This window comes from Hibiscus syriacus, unplaced genomic scaffold, assembly GCF_006381635.1.
Source record: "Hibiscus syriacus cultivar Baekdansim isolate YM2019G1 unplaced genomic scaffold, ASM638163v2 tig00111398_pilon, whole genome shotgun sequence".
Classification (NCBI taxonomy): domain Eukaryota; kingdom Viridiplantae; phylum Streptophyta; class Magnoliopsida; order Malvales; family Malvaceae; genus Hibiscus; species Hibiscus syriacus.
In genome coordinates this window covers 1,651,214-1,672,307 of record NW_024063081.1, presented here as the reverse complement: position 1 = coordinate 1,672,307, position 21,094 = coordinate 1,651,214, and the positions used below count along the sequence as shown (strand labels likewise).

The 21,094-nt window shown below is 34.4% G+C and overlaps 4 protein-coding genes and 1 pseudogene across 7 annotated transcripts; 1 reads left to right on the top strand and 4 right to left on the bottom strand.

The window, feature by feature from the left end:
* Positions 1-622: 622 nt before the first annotated feature.
* Positions 623-5,609, bottom strand: LOC120161297 (annotated as a pseudogene).
* A 2,474-nt stretch (positions 5,610-8,083) lies between these two features.
* LOC120161293 (rho-N domain-containing protein 1, chloroplastic-like) lies at positions 8,084-10,441 on the bottom strand. Its single transcript, XM_039171569.1, has 2 exons — positions 10,302-10,441; positions 8,084-9,404 (listed from the first exon to the last, which is right to left on the bottom strand). The coding sequence occupies exons 1-2, from the start codon at positions 10,339-10,341 to the stop codon at positions 8,293-8,295; spliced, it is 1,152 nt and encodes a 383-aa protein (XP_039027500.1). The 5' UTR covers positions 10,342-10,441; the 3' UTR covers positions 8,084-8,292.
* A 1,965-nt stretch (positions 10,442-12,406) lies between these two features.
* LOC120161292 (mitochondrial import inner membrane translocase subunit TIM44-2-like) lies at positions 12,407-16,081 on the top strand. The gene is made up of 14 exons (XM_039171568.1): positions 12,407-12,629; positions 12,738-12,844; positions 12,942-13,004; positions 13,134-13,209; positions 13,669-13,713; positions 13,807-14,223; positions 14,330-14,398; positions 14,512-14,576; positions 14,702-14,770; positions 14,861-14,933; positions 15,037-15,141; positions 15,404-15,475; positions 15,580-15,642; positions 15,899-16,081. The coding sequence occupies exons 1-14, from the start codon at positions 12,555-12,557 to the stop codon at positions 16,028-16,030; spliced, it is 1,431 nt and encodes a 476-aa protein (XP_039027499.1). The 5' UTR covers positions 12,407-12,554; the 3' UTR covers positions 16,031-16,081.
* Positions 16,082-16,417: 336 nt separating this feature from the next.
* Positions 16,418-18,954, bottom strand: LOC120161294 (chromatin modification-related protein MEAF6-like). 4 transcript variants are annotated; one of them, XM_039171572.1, is made up of 7 exons: positions 18,730-18,952; positions 18,533-18,630; positions 18,354-18,460; positions 17,896-17,965; positions 17,024-17,051; positions 16,880-16,943; positions 16,553-16,753 (listed from the first exon to the last, which is right to left on the bottom strand). In XM_039171572.1, exons 1-7 carry the CDS (start codon positions 18,740-18,742, stop codon positions 16,654-16,656), a joined length of 480 nt encoding a protein of 159 aa, XP_039027503.1. In that variant the 5' UTR covers positions 18,743-18,952; the 3' UTR covers positions 16,553-16,653. The 4 variants fall into 4 exon arrangements, with proteins under 4 accessions (XP_039027501.1, XP_039027502.1, XP_039027503.1 ...); XM_039171573.1 differs by having other exon boundaries at positions 18,354-18,454; positions 18,730-18,948; XM_039171570.1 differs by having other exon boundaries at positions 16,418-16,753; positions 16,880-17,051; positions 18,730-18,954.
* Positions 18,955-20,166: 1,212 nt separating this feature from the next.
* On the bottom strand, positions 20,167-20,872 carry LOC120161296 (ethylene-response factor C3-like). Its single transcript, XM_039171574.1, has one exon. The coding sequence runs from the start codon at positions 20,851-20,853 to the stop codon at positions 20,203-20,205; it is 651 nt and encodes a 216-aa protein (XP_039027505.1). The 5' UTR covers positions 20,854-20,872; the 3' UTR covers positions 20,167-20,202.
* Between the last annotated feature and the right edge of the window lie 222 nt (positions 20,873-21,094).

Here is a 21,094-nt window from a genome sequence, read left to right as displayed (position 1 = left end):
GTTTTACCTCTAAATTAAAAACATCAAATAAATCTTTGAGTAATGATTTTATATCAAATTTATCCCAATTTTTTTAAATTTCTAACCATTATATTAGAACCAAGCTCTCTATCCCAATTTTTTTTTAATTTCTATTTTTTTAATGTCCTCATTTTATTGTTGGTATTATTAACTGCCAATTTTTGCTTTCACCATCATACCCACATTTGAAAATACCCATTCCTCCTGGAGCATCAGAGAAATTCCAAATTACATCAATTTCTTTACTGCAACCTTTTAACGTTTTGCTGCCTGTCTTTTTTTTAAAAATTATATTTTTATAATTTTAAAATAAGTTATAATTATTCAAAATTATTTTTTGTTTTGATTTTTTAAAATTAATTTAATGTCACATCATTCCTTAACCTTAGTTAACAACACGATGATCATTTTGTAACTAAATAAAAAAATTAATGATTATTTTTCATTTTAAAAAATTTTAAATGCAATAAAATATATTTTAGATAACTAAAAATACAATTTTAATGAATGAATCACTACTTACAACTTACTCCTTTTCTTCCCCCTTTCTATTCTCTTGTTTGTTTTTATCTTTATTTAAATAATAAAACATAAAAAATATGGATTCGCAGTATCTTTCCTTGCAAATTTAGACCTTAAGCTGTAAACCAAACCTTAAGTTCCTGTAGATATAGCCACCACCCTCCAATGAATCCAACTGCAAAAGCCAGCATGAAAGAAAAAAAGTACCCTTTGAGTTGGTTTACTGGATAGTGATGCACCTGCATCAACTTGGTTCGAAAAAATGATGCAACTTACCGGGATCTGCATTGCCTTTCAGTGGCTTCCGGTTGGAGAGGCTTAAGTGATTCAGAAAGAAAAAAAAAACAAGCTAAGTTAAACAGACTGATCGTTAGAAGTCGAGTCTGAACCATCCTGCGACTCTGCATCGCCATCTATGAAACATGTCAAATAAAGTGGCAGTGAGGTATATTTACGTGTATGGAAAAAGAATGACCACCAATATTTGCATTATAGTTAGGGAAAAAGATTGTTGGGGTACCGAAAAGTGTCTTCACCGACGGCCTCTTTGGTTGGGCGCCCTTCTTCTTCTTCAACTCAGCTAAAAAGAGACAGCAAATGTCATGTTAATTTCCATGACAATTCCATATTTCTTGAAGTATTTGAATCCGACACTCATGTCAAACGCATAACCATAGACATTAGACATAAACGAGTGAGTCTTAGTAACATGGACAAGAAAAATGACTGCATTCACATTACCATGAATCTAATGCAGTAATGTTGTAACCCTTAAATTCAATGACTGGGGGAAATCTTCAGTTCAAAACACTAAACAACTATGTCAGCGGACTAAACAAGTGAAGCATTATTCAGACAACCGTAGTTTGTACAACGTAATCATAAGAAGCTTTAGCATCTTGAAATATGCATTATTGCACATGATTCTGAAACCAATACCATGCTTGCCTACCTACATGATTTGATAAATAAAGCAGAGAAAGAAGATTACCCATCCCAGGCACTTGACAATCATTGACAATTTCAAAATTTTTGTATGTGTATCCCACAAAGTTGAGGTCCTTTGAGGAAAGCATCTGAAAAGTAGATGGATAATCAATGAATAATGGTTATGTCATGAACTGCCAAGCCAGGTCAGGATTAGAGAGATCAAAATCATGAAATAAATTTTCATGAAGACTCCCTGAAACTTTAATGAAAATACCTCTGACACTCAAACAGTACACACATGCAAAAACCATCCTGACATAATAACAATAACAACAATAATAATAGTAATATCATCCGTGAACAGAATTCTGTGGTATGGCTGCTTCACATCAAATTAAAAGAATCTCAGTCTCGAAAAATGATGGAGAGAAAAAGGAAAGCAATAAATTTGTAATTGGCTCACAGAAGACTGAAATGCAACGGATAAATGACTCAGGTGCTAATACAAAATATACTTGAAACTTACTTTCCTCCATGGTCCAGATTTTGATGATGGTTTTCGATCTGGAGTATCATCAGACTGCATGGCGAAAAATAAGCCAAAACATCATGGATGACATTATAAACTTGCAACACAAACAGCAACATGGATGAATCTAGACCTCATCAAACTTTAAGGGATACAAGTACCTCATCAAACTTTTCAAAATTTTGAGTATCTAATTCATCATTGACCTCAGGAATAAATGCAGCATCCATCTGATATATCCCATCCCAGTCTACACCTCGAAACCATGGATGAGTCTAGAGAAGTAAAATGAAGCAAGATAATCTCCTTCATTCGGAAGAAAGATTTAAGGAACAGATTCAAGAATCTAGAATAGATAGGATACATAAAACAAAACCTTAATTTCCCCTGCCCCATTTGATCCTAATCTTTGATTGACATTACACAATAGTTTGCTAATCAGATCTTTTGCATCTGGAGATAACATGGCTTCTTCAGGAAACTTCAAATGATTTTTCCAGTTTACTATCTGTGAAAGGAATAAAAAATGTGACATTAGAAAATGGAACTTTTTTAAACCCTCCTTTTTCTTCATAAATTCATAGAAAAAAACTATGAAAAATAAATAAATGCTTTTATCACTGGATTATGACAATTTCTTTTCATGTTCCAGCCTCAGCATAACCAGGACCAAATAAATGTTCCCCAAATGAAAGTAGCAGAAATTGAAAACAGAGATAACACGAGCCAGAGCCAGAGCCAGAGTCAGAACCAGATGAAGTAACAAATCAAAATCAAATAACATTAATTAGTGATAAACTCAGGTTACCTTTCTACAAGTCGTCATCGGATCGTCTGAATAAAATGGTGGGTATCCCACAAGCATTTCAAACATAATGGCACCAAGTGACCACCTGTGCAAAATAATTTTCATTAGTCACAACAGTCCATAAGATTGTCGGAGCATGAAACTAAGACATTATAGACATTATCGGTAGACCACACTTTATTTTACTGTGTTATTGACAGATGGATGTTAACCTTTCAGAAAGGCGACATCATTCTAGCCTGAAACTAAACATAATCGATTAAGTTTCTAAATTAAACAGCCATAATTTAAATAGCAGTGTCAAACAAACCCAAACAGATATTGGCATGTGAAACAAAATGGAATTTTATTTCGAAATGATAACTACTAACCAATCACATTCCATTCCATAACCCTTCTTCAAGAGGACTTCTGGAGCAATATAGTCGGGAGTTCCAACAGTAGAAAAGGCCTGCAAATTCAAGAAATTACCCAAAAAAATATTAATCATCTAACTGTCACTGCTGATTTCTTCCAAGAAGCTTGTAACCATTACTTTTAATTCTAAAACACACAAACATATACAAACAGAAACAATTCTATTTACAAAAATACAAAAGAAATACAGGGTCAGGGTCTTCATTCAATGATTCCATGAGTGAAAAGATGCATAGATGAGACTATGTTTAATTCACCAGATAAAAGCAACATAGCTCAGAATGGCCAATGTATTTAACTTACAAGCATTCTTCGATTCTTTTGCCAATGCTCTAGTTGCTCTTGCTGTGTTCGTTTTGAAGCTCCTGAACGTTCTTCAGATTCAGAAATCTCATTAGCGCTGCTTCCTGAAAAATCCTGTTCCTGGAGAGTACTGCAATCCAAAGGTTTACATAGTCCAAAATCTGACAATCTCAAGTGTCCATATCTATCCAGAAGCAAGTTGTCAGGCTTGATATCCCTGCAACATTTAGACTCCAAAGGTTAACCTTTCGCTAGAGAAATCACCTTGACTGTTCGATTTATCTATATACTAACCTATGAATATAATTGTGCACATGTATAGACTCGATAGCCAAAACTGTTTCTGCAACATAGAATCTAGCCTCATCATCAGTCAATATATCCTTTCTCATAAGTAACGTCATCATATCTCCACCAGGTAGATATTCCATTATAAGATAAAGGAACTCATCATCCTGGAAAGAAAAGTAGAGTTTGACAATACAATTGCTGTCAACTTCAGCGAGCAGATTCCTTTCAGCTTTCACATGTTCAACCTAAAATAAGATTGAAACCATCCGAATGAGTAGTATACATAACCACGACACCACCATTTGGCCAGAATAAATAAATACCTGGCCTCTTCGAAGCATTTCTGATTTCGTAAGCTTCTTCATAGCATATACTTGGCCTGATGTCTTTTCCCTACAAATTCTAACCTGCACCATAAAAAAATTAAAAAAAAATAAGAAGACGACATAGAAGAAATCAAAAGGTTAGTTTTCATCGGATAACAAGGAAATTGAGTAGTCTATAGCATTAGTACTCCTTGCACAAGGACAAAACAGATGATGATCTATTAGAGTTAACATTACATAGAAGTATACCTCTCCAAAAGCACCCTTGCCAATTATAGTTAATAATTCAAAGTCATCAACACCCATTTTATGCCTCTGAAGGCGCATGTACTCAGTTTCCTTTTTCTCCAAGAACTTCAGTAAGTTGTTTTGATCTTCCTCGGAGACATCAGCATCAGCCAACTTCTTTTCCAGGACCATTCGTCTATTAATTAGAATACGAGTTTCTTTAATATAGAAGATAATAATCTACTAAAATTTGAAAAATATTATAAAAAAATGTCCAATGTCATAATATCATTATAAAATCTGCTATAAATTTTAATCTGCCCTGAAACCAGCTCGGCACTGCTTATCAATTTTTATTTTTATATTTTTTTGGGGGTGGAGGGTTTAAAATTTTAGTTTTCCAAGTGCAAAATTGAATAAATTATTTCAAATACCATAAGAATTTTGTGAATAAATTATTAAATGGTGAAATAAGACGTCATAATATGTTTATAGCCGAATGAGATGGTGATAATGTAACCACGAATGAATTTAAATTTCTTGTCTCTACTAATAACAATAATTTACTCAAGCACCGTTTAAATCTCTAGTCTCTACTAATAACAATAATGTACTCGAATTTCACAATATATTTGCAACTAATGTAAGAAAACGGAAGATACTTTAGGCAAAATTAAGCATAAGGTTAGGAAGCCGTACCGCTCTTTTCTGTCTTGGAGATTCTTCATTTGCTCCTTGTAATGATTCTCAATGTACTGCTTGGCAGCGGCGACTTTTTGTTTGGTGATATTGGAGAGAGCTTCTTCGTCCAACTCGGCATTTTGATTCCCTTCTCCTCCTCCTCCTCCTCCGCCGCCTCCACTGCCGGTCGATGCTTGATTCTTCTTAGACGAAGACCTATTCTTATCCCTCGGCTGTAACTTCGAAAGCCAACTCCTCGACGTATTTTCCTTTTCCATTTTATCTAATAAAAAATAAAATTTCAAACCCCAAATCAAATTCCCCCCGCAGTCTGCATTTCAATACTAAATAAGAAATTGACAAAAAAGGAAAAACTAAATGCAATTGAAAAAATTGAAGGGAAAAAATAAACAGATATCTGAACTTTTTGAAATGATGAGAAAATGGAAAAGTAAAGCCAGCAAAAGAAATTCATGATACTGCGTGGTTTTCGTTGGACAATACGATCCGCGAAAAGCTCTCCCGGCAATTTCGAATCGTTTTTTTTTCAAATATTTTGGGTAAAATACAAAAGTAGCCATTTATCATTATAGGGTGCGTTTTGTTAAGTCTCCGATCATGAAAATTTACAAAATAGCCATCTAACTTAATAATAATAGGTTAGCCTTTTTCCGTTAATTTTTTTAACTGGATATGATATGAAAGTTAATAAAATTAACATTTTATTAATTTTAATATTCAACCAATATAATCAGAGACTAACATATTCTTCATATCCGGTTAAAAAGTTAACGAAAGTGATTGAGTTTCATCACTCTAATCTCATAAAGAGTTTCATCATTTATCTTTATCATTTATTACGGCTTTTACACGACTACCGTAGTCATTGATGCTTTCTGTGTCACATTTTAACATTTCAAATTTAACTCGAAATGATTATAAACATACATTTTAACTTTTCAGTACCTTGAAGAGGTATTTGCAAAATCTTTCATATTTGCTTTGCATTATTTACTTTTGATTGTTTTCGAAGGCATATTCGTCTATTCCTTGACAAATAAATAATATCAGCCTCTTGTCTTTCTTACGAGATTCATTCGGTGTCCTTTTTTATTCGTTAGTTAAAGTTGCTTCTGCAACTGTATTTTTATACTCAACATATCCTTCCTCGATGATGTCTCAGCAACCTTGTGAACCAAATAAAATCTTCATTTGAATACTCTAATTATCATAATTCGTCTTTGTTAATCTCAAAATTTATGATTTAATAATATTAGTCATATTCTTTGTTGCGTGAAATCAAACCAAACTTTGATACAACACTACATGTTGCTAGTTCACAAACAAGACTCACTTCTAGTTTGTAACTATTTCTCTCTTAATTTCATTTTACTACTAAACACCCACAAAATACAACTTACCCATGTATATACGCATTACTAATGGCCTAATTTAATTTTTTTTTTCGCCTTGAAATGTATATACATTTCTAGTAATTTTGTCCCTCAAATTCTTATTAATTGGTAAGCATCCCTCATTCAATTAATTGACTTTCAACACGCCCCCCCCCCCCCAAAAAAAAAAAAATTGTGCTGCCATTCCGATCTTTTAACACAGGTTGCCGTTCATCAAGTTTACCGCTATACTAGGAGTTTCAGCTTCACGGACAAAGCTTCCAACACCATGTTGCTACCTGTTGCCTTCTAAAAGTTTACCACCGGTTTCTATTTTTTTAATCCCTTTTAGTCGTTAACAAGGTATATATACCTTATAGATGCAATTACCTCAACCCAAAACCTCTAAGAACAACATTCTCTAAGACTGCTAGATGAGTTCATATTGCCTTAAAAGTTGAGTTTGATTTTCTAACAATCATCATATATGCTTCCACTGTAGACAAATGTTGACTGGTTCGTCACCATCAGAGATTGCAGAAACTTGTTCTAGCAACAAGAATTTGAGAATTACACTTATAAATCAAAATGAAGTTGTTTTATTTTTATATTATTTTTGTGAGGTAACGTGATCTGATTTAATAATTTTATATAAATTTATCAATACATCATGTAAAATTTCTATTGTTAATATGACCAAATTATAACTCATAAGTCATAACCTTCCTTCAAGAATCTAAACTAAACACTTTGCTATTCAGTCCACGAGCTTTCTAGTAAGTAATTATATATAACAGCAAATGCTTAAATAATGGATATATATTTTTTAACCGTCAAGATCTTAACATTTTCAAATCTAATCAAATAAATCTAATATATACCACCCAAGGTCATCCTGAACCGAAGTTTAATGATTTTGGTCTAAAGTTGGTGTCTTTCTTCACATGTGATCTGTTTACAGAACAAGGGCAACCTGTGGAAATTTATCGGTTTCTTACTCATGCAAAGGAACTATTTCTGGACAACTTATAACGATGTTTGTCCGGCATATACCCAGGAAGATTGAAGGGATAACCTTTGTCAGGCCTTCCACAACAGGTTTTGGAAACATAACATATTTTTCCAATCATTCTTATTGGTTACAATAAGAATAACTAATACAAGGTCCAATTTCAGATAAATAATTGGACAAATCCTAGAATCCCTCAGCAGTGTTCCTCACACAATATCTAAGCAATACAATCACAATTCAACTTTTCCGGTGAAAAGACAAAAAATCATATAATCACATGTTCGAGTACTAAGAGATTCCAGATACAGGTGAGGACAAAGCAGTGACAGTAATACTATGACAGAAGAATATGAAAAAAATAAGCTCCATACCTTTTCCTTTGCTCTTGGTGCAGTGGGCTGAGACACCGGCAAGGGCGGCACAGGCAAAACCAGGGTACGGAACTTGGTAATAGCATCATACCATTTAGGATAGCTGCAACTTCTTTATTCATCTTATGAAATGTGCTACACTTGATTGCAGGAAAAACATAAGGATCCCGAGGGGAAAGATAGAATTTAAGTACATCATAATGAGTCTACAACTAAATTTAGTGACACCCGACTGCTGAAGCATGTTGAGTACAGAACAAAAGAAGATATATTCCTCTAATGAATGTAAGAACTGTAACATGGGTAACTTCACAGAACTATATCAAAACATCCATATTTTCCCGCCCCTTGGAAGGATTTTTGGGTTAGTCAATTATACATTTAATAATAAACAGAAAATAAGTACTATGAAAACCAAAATGAGAATCTCACAAATCACTATCAAAATGAAAGTGATCATTAGTTTTTGGCTTCATCAATTAGCCCTGAGCTACTAAGTAGCGACACCAAATCACCCTTTTTCATTTTGGAAAACCCCTTTAACCCACGAGATTTTGCAAGCACCCTAAGTTCTGGCAGCTTCAATGCACTTAAATCCTCATGTTCAGTATGCTGTTCTCTGTCTTCCTCATCAACATCAGAAGATTCATCCTCTAACAAATCATCCAATACATCAGATTCTTGATAGACTGACTCGGGCTCAAGCTCAAGCTCTGGCTCAGATTCAGAATCTAGTTCCTCATCTATTTCATGTACATGATCGGCTGCAGGGTGTAACTCCGAACTCAAATTTCTCTTCCTATCTGAATTGACATGTACCACAGAATTGACAATATCCTCGCCAGAAGAAATTGTTTGAAATTTCATTTGCGGAACAGGTGACTTTCGTCGGAAATTTGATGCTGGTCTGCTTAAACTAGGGGCATAGGATTTTTTGGTCTCACTCCTAGCTCTATCGTTTGAACCAAAGAAACTGGAGCTTTTATCTTCACCAGAAGAGCCATTCACTTCTGGATTGTCTAAATTCAAGTCTCTGCTGTTGTTTTTCTTACCTTGTTCAACCGAGTGCTTCCTCAATAGCTTAAGGAGAGAATCAACTCTTTCACTCTCTTTGTTCTTTCCCTGTGAGGCTTCAGTTTTCTTGTCTTCTTTAACTGCAGCTTTTTCTCGAAGTTTAGCTTGGACCTTCCTAAAAAGCTCCACAATCTCCTTCTCTCTAGGACCTGGGGCTGCAGTTGCTTGAAATTTTGGGGAACCAGAAAGGGAAAGTAATGGTCCATTTCTTGAAGATATCATTTCAGATCCATCTAGATCTTCAAGATTCTCTCTCTCTTCATTTTGCTTCCTCCCTCGAAACCCATGTCTTTGCCTCGAGAAGTCATTGTTTCTCCTGTGACCACTAGAACCTGCTCTGCAGAAAAAAGGTGTTCCCCTCGAACTACATTTCAAAGATCTAATCTTCGCCTGTGTGCAAATCTTGTGATCACCATGGGAAGAGCAAGGAGAAAGTATCACCACCCTTCCAGAAATGCCCAAGTAGGACATATGTCTGCAGTCTGTTGGTCCATAACCTACAACAGATCAGTATCGTGTGACATAAAGTTAAGAAAACAACCATTTAAGAAGCAGAACTATCTTTGAGCCTAATTCTTTACCCATAAAGCACTTGCCGGAAATCCAAATAAGTATCATAAACTGACAATCTAGCCCAGGAACCACCTTAGGTAAATCGCACAATGAACATTAATCTTCAAAAAGTTACAATGCCTTTAATCAGAAAAATTAAAAATGAAATTTCTCAGGGAACTCCTCTAAACTTCGAGTGACGTTCATCACTCCACTACCATCCCCGATCAAGGGAGTAATCAACACTTTCCTAACAAAGTTCTACTTATCTAGATAGTATAATTTACTTCAACATTAGCTAATATCTTTCAAATACATATCAACCCAAGTCTATTTAACTTATTTTACCCCCAACACCAAAAAACCGAACAACACACGATTACCTTCTCCTCTGGCTTTTCATCACAAGTGAAAATTACTTACTCTAGATGCTAATATCAACCGTACGATTCACTAATATTTCCTCTTTCAAAAAAGCAACTAAAAAATAGCAGAAAACAAGAGAATTTAACATTAATGCTAAACAAATTTAACATGCCAACCTGAATTATTGAACAAAGCATTTCATAGATTCCAGCATGAACAGTAATTACAATTTAAGGATAAGATTAAGACCAGAAATATTTTACAAAAAAAAGGGGGAAAAAGAGACCAAATAGAATAAGTTAAAAATGGGAAAACGCCCATTAATGAAAAATGAGATGTGCGTAAAAAATACTCATTACAACCCTCAACCTCGAGTTGAGCAAACATTTTCATTTTTTCTTGGAAACCAAACAAAAATTGAAAAAATTGAAAGGAAACAACACCCCCCGAAATAAGAGAAGAAGATGAATATTCACCAGGAAAGTTATTGGAAAGGAGATGAAGTGCATGCGACATGAGTTAAGGTGGAGCTTCAAAACAAAGCGTTGTGGCGGTTTTGCACTCTCTTTTCGCAGGGTTTCTGTGTTTTTGTTTGACAAAATGATATAAGCCGAGCCGAGAACACTGGCTGGTAAGGCAGCCCCTTGGTAATTTGTCAATTTGTTTATGGGCAATTCTGGGTGAAAGAATTAAGAAGCCTTTTGGCCTTATCAAATGTATCAAAACGATAACGGCCCATTTCGTATCCATTTTTCATATTATTATTTTTATTATATACAAATTTAGAAAAAAATTATTAAATCACTTCATAATAAAAAAGATTGGTGTTTTTAATAAAAATTAAAATGTATATATAATAAATGATTAAAATAATTTTTGAATAAAAATTATGTTATAATTACTCTAAACCTTTTAAAACAAATAAATATATATATATATGGCTTAAAAAATTCACTCAATATAATTTTGGGCTGAAATCTATTATGAAATGATTTTTCAAGTTAATTTATTTATTTTATTCTTTCTTTACAATATAATTAAAATTTATGGTTTTATTTATTTAATAATTTGATATCTCGTCATATTAAATTAATTTCTTTTAATAATTTTAAATTTGATTTATGGTTGTGGATTCATAGCAAAAATATTTTGGGTAAACTACAGAAATTTTCGAAAAGGTTGTTAATTGGTTTTATTCATCGTTTAAGATTTATTTTAATTAATCATTAGTATTTGATTTATTAATCTTTTAATTCATATTAAATTTTACAAAGGTCCGTTCTAAAGATAACTCTCAACTAAATTTGTTATATTCCCAAACTTCAGAATTTAAACTTTTGATTTTTTTTTAAAAATTCTAATGTCTCGTTCTACTAAATAAGCGGGTTGTTGTATCACCAAATAACAAATATTAGATTAATAAGACTTCAATCTGAGTATTATACTCATAAATTAATCAAAAAGTAAATTCTGGTTTTATTGGCTATAGGGGTTGGAATAGGCCAGGCTTTAAAAGGTCTGAGTCTGGCCTACGATAATTTTTTTAAGCCTGAGCCTGGCCTATAGCCTATCAAAAGCTTTTATTTTTGGCTCGGCCTGGCCTTTGTAAAATATTGTTTCACATTAAACCTTTAATATTCCTTTGATAGTTGTTTTCACAAAAAAATAGCACACCTTCTATAATAGGCTAAACAAGCCCTTAATATATAATTTGACTTAATTTTTAATCTAACGTTAATTTAGCTGGACACATATATATTGGTACCCAAAAAATAATATAAGTATTGTAAACACCAATTTTTGTCCCCAATACATGTCTGCACAGTACCCAAGGTCAACACCATATCTTGTTGTTCCCGATGTCTACACTAGCACACCATCAAATGCTGCTGCCGCCCATACTGTGTCCATGCTCCACTTTTGTTGTTATTTCTCTTTGTTTGTAATGGATATATAGCTAAAAAAGAATGAAGCAGTGGTGGGGGTCCGCTCGTGAGAAATAATTGGAGGGGGCGATTGAAGAGAGAAATAAATCGGGGAGAGGGGTTAGTTTAGTTTTAGGGTTATATATTAGATTTAGGATTAATTATCTTCTAGACCCTACAGTTTAGCCAAATATTTACAGTTTAGTCATTAAAGTTAGAGTAAAATTCCTATTAAGTCACTCTAACTTAGACGCATTTTACAAAGTAAACACCGTTATGACAAGTATATATACATATATATAGGCCAATCTATCAGACTTTTTAATAAGCCTAAGTCTGGTCTATTTAATTTAATAAGCTTTTAAAAAAAGCTCGAGCCTAACCTTTTTATTAAATAAGTCAAGTCAAACTAGACTTTATGTAGACCACGTCGTAGACTCCTGTAGATCGACTTGGCCTATTCCGACCCTTAATTGGCGAGCAAGTCTTTTTGTTAAACCTAGGAGGGTCTTTCAGGTAATTTCACAACAAACATTAGTATCGAAAACCCTAGTCCTGGACTCAACCTTGACATCAAAGGTCGAAACTTTAGTGCTCCTCAAAAAACAGGCGCCACTGAATTCTATCGTTTTTTCCAGAATTTTTTTGGGGTTAATTCCACTAACCAAATAACCTTAATTTTCATTCACGATAATATAAAGTAAAGTCTCCTTATTTACTACTGTTTTGTGGGGAATACCACACTCGATGTATATGTAAAAAGAAGAAGAAAACTAGACCTTTTCTGAAGAGATTTGATTGATTATGGCTAGTAGGAAGTTGGTTCGAGATTTTTTCATTGCAAGACATCCCCTTACACAACGCCTTTCGTCTCAACAGGTACAAAGCTGCTAGCTTGTTTCTCGAATAGTGTAAAGTTATGTTCTTGTTTTTTTTTTCAAAACATTTTTTAAATTTTTTGGTGGTTGTGGGATTTTGATGTTTCAGGGTTCGAATGTAAGACTAAGATTACTATCTGGAAATGGATACTCGGGCAATCGACAGTTCAGTGTCTTCAAAGAGTTCTCCAAGAAAATTAAAGGCGAAGCTGGCAGGTATTTTGAAGCTACTAGTACTTTTCAATATGAAAAAGGGGGGAAAAAGACAAGTCTCTTATCTTTCCTTTGATGTGGTATTTTGTAAATATTGTAGAAATTCGGAATTTCAGCAATCAGTTGAGCAGCTAAAGGGTAAAGCAGAAGATCTGAAAATTAGGTATTGTCTCTCGTATTGGGGTAACCGGTTGTATGTTTTGTCGTAATATTAGCATTGTTAGGTATAATAGGCTGAGACATACCATTGTATGTCAAGGGATTGCCTGAGATGGTGAAATGGCCAATGCAGAGCGAAGCAGACGACTGAGCAGCTTTACAAACAGGTCGATGGTGCATGGACAGAGGCTGAAGCTACTGCTAAAAAGGTTAGGGTTCAAATTTATCTTCTCTTGTAGTTCTTTCAGTTGCTTTTCCTTGTAATGCATATTTATGTGAATTACTTGATAGCCATTAAGTTATATGTAGCGTTGCATAATATGTATCCAATTCATTTTGTGGAATAAATATGTAATCGAGCTTAATCAACTAGTTATACTTTAGAACTTGACCATAGCTAGGATAACCTGCTTTGTACAAGAAGCTAAAGATGATTGCTGAAAAGCAACCTCCCTTGGATTTTATATTGGTAATTTAGATTCTATATTGTTCATAAGGTGGAATTATTGTTGCTCCATGAAATTAGTGTCTTATTGTAATTTTAATCTTGGGACATGAGACTGAGATGTGGAAAAGGTTATCTGTTTTGAATATGAAGCTTTTGATGGAGCTGCTTTCTATGTTAATGATATCTAATTCATATTTGATTGGTATTATGTTGTTAGTAGGTTTCTGCCAACATGAAAGAGAAGATTTCAGCTGCTAAAGAGGAGGTAATTTTTTTTTTTAAAATTCAGATAGTTGACCTAGAAATTATGTCTATGACTGCTTTTATTTTATCAAGTTATTTGGTTATGTTGGTTTAGGTTAAGGAGAGTTTTGGGGTTGAAAAGGAAGAGTCTTCGCAGTCAACCGATACTTCAGCTCAGCGTGGTGCTAATTTGAATGATGAAGGTAAGGCGACATCCAAGGAAGAGAATTACCAGCAATCTGGATCGGGTGATACTGCAGAAACTGTACTTGGAAAATTAAAGTCTTGCATTTCTTCTCCTAAGGTTTCTTTAGCTTTCCAAAGGTTAAAGGAAGCTAAGGTTGTTGATTTAGCGAAGAAGGGTTATGACATTGTTAAAGATGAGTTAAGTGGTAACCCAAGTAAGAGAAAGCATCTGGAGTATACAGCCCCTCCCTCATCAACAGGTGAAAGAAGTACAAGAACTGATATTGTTGTTTTGCCATCTAAGCAGTCCCGTTGGAGTAAAAAGTGGGAGTCATTAAAAGAGAAGGTAAGTTTACTGTCGGCGTTGAGGTTTACTCAAATATCACTTAAAAGTTTCACCTATTGCTCGTGTTCCCCTTCTTATTGAATGGATTTTGCTCTCTTCTGCATAGATGCAAGGTCATCCATTATTCAAGCGTGTTAGTGGGATGAGTGAACCTGTTGTGACAAAGGGCCAAGAGGTAAGTTTCCAACCTATGCATTTTTCATCCCCACTACTTGAGTGTCTCAATTTGTGAAATATGCATACTTTAGATTGAACTGGTTGAAAATTATTACATGGCTGTGTTGGCAGATCGCAGAGGATGTACGTGAAATATGGGAGACCAGTGATAACCCCATCGTTCACAAAATTCAGGAGTATGCGACACATTCTTGTTGTGTTTTATTCTTTTTCCATGCTACTCTGCTAGCAACTTTTCAACATAAGATTTAGAAAGTTATGTGATTTTTGGATGCTGATTTTGTTATTCCTGATTTGACAGTATAAACGAGAGTATCTTTCAAGAAACAGATGCTGCAGCATCGTACAAAGAAATACGCCTACGAGATCCGTATGGTCACCTTCACCTCTCCTTTATTTTTGCTTTGGCACTTAAATGTTCCATTTCTTGATCTATGCTATTCTTTGGTGCATGGAGTAGGTCATTCTCTTTGCCAGAATTTGTAGCAGAAGTTCAAGATGCAATTAGACCGGTCCTTAATGCATATATAAAAGTAAGGGGTTTCTTTGGCTTATATTTTGGTGTTCTATATTTTCAAATAAAAAGTGTCTCAGGTAGTGGCTGCCTCTATAATATATATAACTTTATACGCACAGGGAGATGTTGAAACTTTGAAGAAGTATTGTAGTCCTGAAGTTATCGATAGGTGCGAAGCTGAACATACTGCTTATCAGAGCCATGGTATATTTTTCGATAACAAGGTAAGACTGACGATTCTATGTAGCGTTGTATGCCATATGAAATATGGTACATGATAAGATGTATCAAGTTTTCTGCTGTTTATTGTAACAAAAATCGGTAAGAAAGCATGTACCTTTAATAACCAAGTGTGGTTATAGATGATCACGGCCTTAAATACGTCAGCTTGCGGATTGCAGTTGGGATTATTGGGTTGTAAATGTCATGTTGAGTTATATTCTTGATATGGAATGTTGTTACTAATTTCACCTACTTTTGCTGCAGATTCTACATATATCTGACGTAGAAGTTAGAGAGACCAAAATGATGGGGACATCCCCCATTATCATAGTGGCAGTACGAGTTTTTTGTTCTTTTGATTCAAGTTCTTTCTTGAATTAAGCCTTTTTAAGGTTTTTGAAACTGATGCTTGGTGGCCTTTGTACTTTCAATGTTCACAGTTTCAAACACAACAGATCCACTGCGTACGAGATAGAGAGGGTAAAATTACGGAAGGCGGAAAGGTAAATGAAAAACTAATTTTCTTTTTGTTATTTATTTGCCATGACATATGCCCGTATGCTGTTTGAACATATTATCAGTAGAAAATACAAAAATATATCAAAAATATATGAGAACTTGAAATTTTCAGGGGGCTAGTGAGGGCTTTTGGCCCATCCCTGTATGTGGAAGATGTCTTATGTTCGTACCTTTAAAGAGATTCGTGTTCTATAATATTAATCATATGTTGATCCTAATCTTCTAAAATTGTGCCTTTAGGATACAATTCACACCGTGTATTATGCATGGGCCATGCAACAAGTGGATGTAGAAGAACTTGGAGAGGGTGCCCTCTACCCAATATGGAAGCTTAGAGAAATGCAACAAATTGGTGTACAAGCCCTTATCTAGCTTGATCTTCAGTCAATACCATCTCTTATTAATGGATATTGTATGATTTGACCCCCCCCCCCGACATTTTTTCTACTGCTCACCTGGGTTTTGTTAGTTTCTTCTCCAGGGAGAAATTAAGTTGATAAATAATTTTTTAATTATTTTCAGCAAAAAAATGAAATTTCAACAATAATGTTCATTTTCATTTATTTCTAGGATCAGCTTTGCCTGAGATTCTTGATTGCTGTTAAATGTTTGAGCGATGAATGTTTAAACTTCACCAACAAATTTTGTGATCATGTATAACATATTTACTTGATAGCAATGACATATGAAAAGAAAATATGAAATGATATTAATATATGAATGTGTCATATATAATAATACTAATAAAATCAAAGAGAGGAAGCTAGTTGTTTGAAACTTGCTGAGAAGCAGCTTTGAACTTTACAAGTTCATTTACTCTGCTATTCGACATTGTAAATAATGTACCGCTGATTCAGTTTGATCATCTAGAAAAAGTAATGTTCAAAATCCTGTAAATAACATCTTTCGGTGCACATTGTTTCGAGACAAATCTAAAATCAGGCATTAAAGCTTGGGGGGAGGCCGAGAAGTAATTCATCCTATCGAAATTCGTTTCAAAATATGACATCGGGATCATCATCATAGTCGAAATCTGGTTCACTAGAGTGTCTCGGTCGCTTAGCTTCTCTAGCTCTTCCCTTCTTTGGCTTTCCTCTGTGAAGAACACGGACATTAGTTTGTTGGGGGTTTAGTATATCTTGAAGCATTTGTAAGTGTGTCCTTAGTTATTGTTTTCAAGCATTTCAGACCAAGGTAGATTTTACAAATTAATGCACTTACTGCCCACCGGCAAAGTAACCTCCACCCTTAGGCCGACCTGCGCTGCCGTAGTACGATTTCCCATCTGCCAAACACAAAGGAACAACAAACAATGAAACATCAAGAAAGGATATTTGTTGATGCACCTACATGCTACAGGCTCACCATCTCTGCCAGCAGCAACCTCTTCAGCCTGAAAAAGCAATCATTAGCAGAGGAAAAATCAGTTTGAGAAACTTGCTAGTGATAGGTTCTGAGGGGGAAAAAAGTTGCAGACACCATTTTTTTATCAATCCGGTTCTAAGGAAAATTAGCTGCAGTAAACACTATTTTTAATAAGAATTTCATCTTTCACGATGAGTTATTCCCACGTTTAGGTAGTAGTCATAATAATCATGTTATCCATCACTGCAAGTGATGGCATGTTTAGAAGTGAAACAGGTACGGTATTTTGATGACGGTAGTCATTTATAGTTCCATTTTGGAAACATTTAGCAGGATTCAGTATAAGGGGAAGCAATACATTATCTTAGATGCGCATAGTTGAAGAGTGTGAGAAAGGCTTTGGCTTATGAGGGAAAATAATTATGGTGCCTTTATTTGCAGCAATAGCAACACTATTCTTGCATAAAGTTGCGTTTAGTTTATCAGCTTCTCAGCGGATACTAGAATGGCTGTGTCATGCAGTCCGCCTCTGAGCATGCAATTCAATGCAAAGAGAGAAACAGAACCCAACACCCAACCCACAAGCAAAGACAAATTAAGAAAACAGAGATAGACACGAAGCAAAAGTCATCTCATCCATATTCTAAATTCCTCATTCGATTACTGATCACGTTTTCGAAATCCAAATGCAACCCCCATAACAGAATGATGGTTCAAATATTGCCTATGGTACAAAACATTTAGAAATGATAGTTTGTTACGTGCCAGCATTTGATAAAACCAATTTCAACTTTCACATCATTTGACATGACAAGTAGTAGTTATGCAAGCGAACAATAAAAGAAGAGGGAAGCTTATTTAAGAACACGCACCGCAGGTGAAGTGACAGAAGACAACGAGAACAGCCTATCTTCAGGCTGGAACTTCCTGGACCTCTTTAAGCTGCGACACAAGTTGGATAGGCGGATCATATTTGATACAAAATCATAAGATAAGTTTTCACTGAACTGAATTGCTCTTAAGGAATGTCCTTAACCATACATAAGAACTGAACAAACAAGGCAATTCTGAAATTATATGAGAACTCAACAATTTAATAAAAATAAGAAGTATGTAATAAACACAATACTACACATTTGAATACAATTAGCACGACACATTTAACATGCGAGCTGTATTTGTAATTTGTGTCGTGTTTATGTATACCATGCGGCTGAGATGCGACAAAAACACACAATATTGAGAAGGATACACGAAATTTCAGCTCTGCTAACGATAAATTACGTTTACATAGGAAGAAGAACAGAGAATAAAAAAAGGCAATCCATACAGCGCAGTGTTCTTGGATGAAGAGAGGAATCCCTCAAAACCTTTCAAAACGTGGCCGCATTGGCTGGGATCCTGTAAATAACTTGTTTCCATATCATACACCTGCATTTAGAAACAGGAATATAAAACATAAATCTAATCCGAGTAAAATCGGGATCTGGAAAAAAGGATGAAATTAACTTGTCTTTCGATGTTTCGAAGCTCTTCTTGAAGCTTGGCTCTTCTATTAAGCAGAGAAGCCAGCATCGCCGACGGTGTCGTTGTTGATCCTCTTTGACCTAAAAAAACAAAGGTTTCAATTATTTTCTAACAATGAAAAAGAACGGAAACATAATTACAAAATGAATTGATAAGAAATTGGTAATCGTAACGGCTACCATCATAATCCATATTTTCGCGCGTAATTCCGTTGAGATTATTTAGAACCCTAAAACCTGAGTAGAGCTGCCCCAATCTTTTTGATCGTGAAACCTTTTGGAGATTCGGATCGGATCCCCTTCGGGTTTTTCTTCTTCTTAATTTAAAGATCGAAATAAAAAGGTCCGATTTCAAAAGAACTGCGACATTTAAAAGTTGCCGAAACTGTCAGTACGATCAAGATTTTCCAGCCAACAGAATTGCGCCATTTATAAGCCGGGTATAATGGATCCAAAATCCGAATATATTTGGGCATAAGGAACGGACAGGGTTCAGATTTTGGGCCGGGTTTTAAAATGGGTACGTGGATGGCTTAGATTTGATCTTTTGGATATTGCAAGCGTTAAATTCCGATCAAGTTTCTTTCCATTATTTTTCATTTATTTTTATTTAAAATAAATTTAATAATTATTCCTTATTATTTATAAATATGATTTATATAATTTATTAATGAATTATGTATACATAATAGTGATTAATTTATTAAATAATAATAGATTGGATCTTTTAACCCTTTAAATCCAATTGCCTCCCTTTCCTTTTCAATTCTTAGGCTGATTTATGTGAAGTCTAGAAGCATTAGTATATCTTATTAAATTAATTCGTATTTATTAGGTGTAATAAAAAATAATATCTCTTAATAAAAATTTGGACCTAAGTTTTATGAACAAGAAAAGATATTTATTTTCTTTAGTTTAATTTAACTTTATATATAATCTGAATTTAATATGATTATCAAATACTAAACATTTTATTACTAAAATACTATATATGCTAGATTTAATAATTTAGTGACGACAATAAATATGTTGTAATTTTGAACAATTTAAAAAATGTATAGAGCACATGTTTACAATGGAGTTTGATGAGATATATAATTTGATACATAAAATTTGATTTAGTGTAATTATACATTTAAAATTAAATTCTAATTCCTATTCAATTGTATGCATAAAAAATTTATTTTAATTCAATTATATATGTTTGAAAAATTAAATATGTATTATTTTTATATTCATTACATATAAATATTTGTATATGAATATGATGCTTTAACAATAATGGTTTTAATAATTTATGACTTAAATTAAAATTATATATATTCTCATTTTGCATAATTAGTTACAGTATTTATTCTCACTCGTTCAATGATTTTAAAAGATAATTTCAATTATTTATTTTCACTCATTTAATAATTTTAAAAGATATAAAACTAAAAAATTTTATATTTTAGTAGTGAGATACAAATCATGTATATATATATATACACACTTGACAATACATGGAAAAGATTGAACAGCCCTAGAATCGACCCCCAAGAAAAAAATGGGACAGCTCCAAGATTCAATGAAATAAAGAAAATGAACAAAAATATGAAATACAATGGAAAGATTAGCAAAAAGAAAAACCGACCCATCGTGGTCAATGGGTTTTCACCATGGACCCGAACTTTCACAAGAAGTTAAAAGTTGTTCCAAGTAATCAGGTCCTAAATCCTCAAACACCACCAAGTTCTGGTGTTTCTGTTTTCCACCCACCTCGTTCCGTTTACATTTATTGTTCTTGGACCTCTTCCTCAAGTAATGAGTCTTCTTCAAAGACATAACAGGAGAGCAACCCTCCTCGCATTCATACTTCATTTCCTCCAGCGATTCCTTCACCACTTGGATTGGGAAATTGAGAGTTGCCAATGACCCTCTCATCGCAAACGCCGCTTGGTCGTAAGCTAAAGCCGCTTCTTCCGCGCTGTCGAATGTTCCTAGCCACACCCTCACACCGTTCCTAGTCGAATCCCTTATTTCTGCTGCAAATTTCCCCCATGGCCTCTTCCTTACCCCTCTGTAATTCTTTTCAGGCTCCTGTTCGAGTTCGAGTTTAGGGTCCGAAGTAATTTCTTCAGGTTCGGGTCTGCCTCCGGCCAATAAATCCATCCAAAGCAGTTCCTCGGCGTCATTGAAGTTGAAGAAAACAGCATTGTAGGGCTCCGGCGAGCAAAAAGACGATTCAGGGGAGATTTCCGGTGTAGTTGTTGAGTATTGAAAGAAAGAAGATTCGTCCATAATTGGGTTAAATCTGTGGGCCATTTGCAGAGGTTGTCCGGTTCGGTTTGTTGTCTCAGTGGCAACTGCTGACGAACTATGTTTTGGTGTCAGAACATTTCAACTGTCTAACCCTCTCTATTTAACGGTAGGAATGAAAAGGAATTAAGCACGTGAGTCAAATGACGCAGAGCGGCCGGGTTGGACCCGAAATTGCATAATATATAGGTATGATTGGTTTATTTTGTACCTACGTGGCAACCATTTGTCCCAATAGTGTAAAAAG

Excerpts from the sequence above, each read along its gene's own strand:
- LOC120161292 (XM_039171568.1), top strand. The coding sequence starts at position 12,555 with ATGGCTAGTAGGAAGTTGGTTCGAGATTTTTTCATTGCAAGACATCCC. Across the intron at positions 13,210-13,668 it reads CTGAAGCTACTGCTAAAAAG|GTTTCTGCCAACATGAAAGA; the intron begins GTTAGGGTTCAA and ends TGTTGTTAGTAG. Across the intron at positions 15,643-15,898 it reads AAATTACGGAAGGCGGAAAG|GATACAATTCACACCGTGTA; the intron begins GTAAATGAAAAA and ends TTGTGCCTTTAG.
- LOC120161296 (XM_039171574.1), bottom strand. The coding sequence starts at position 20,853 with ATGGCCCACAGATTTAACCCAATTATGGACGAATCTTCTTTCTTTCAA.
- LOC120161294 (XM_039171570.1), bottom strand. Across the intron at positions 18,461-18,532 it reads TTCGAAACATCGAAAGACAA|ATGCAGGTGTATGATATGGA; the intron begins GTTAATTTCATC and ends TCCTGTTTCTAA. Across the intron at positions 16,754-16,879 it reads GGTTACTTTGCCGGTGGGCA|AGGAAAGCCAAAGAAGGGAA; the intron begins GTAAGTGCATTA and ends TGTTCTTCACAG.
- LOC120161293 (XM_039171569.1), bottom strand. The coding sequence starts at position 10,341 with ATGTCGCATGCACTTCATCTCCTTTCCAATAACTTTCCTG. Across the intron at positions 9,405-10,301 it reads CCTTTCCAATAACTTTCCTG|GTTATGGACCAACAGACTGC; the intron begins GTGAATATTCAT and ends GATCTGTTGTAG.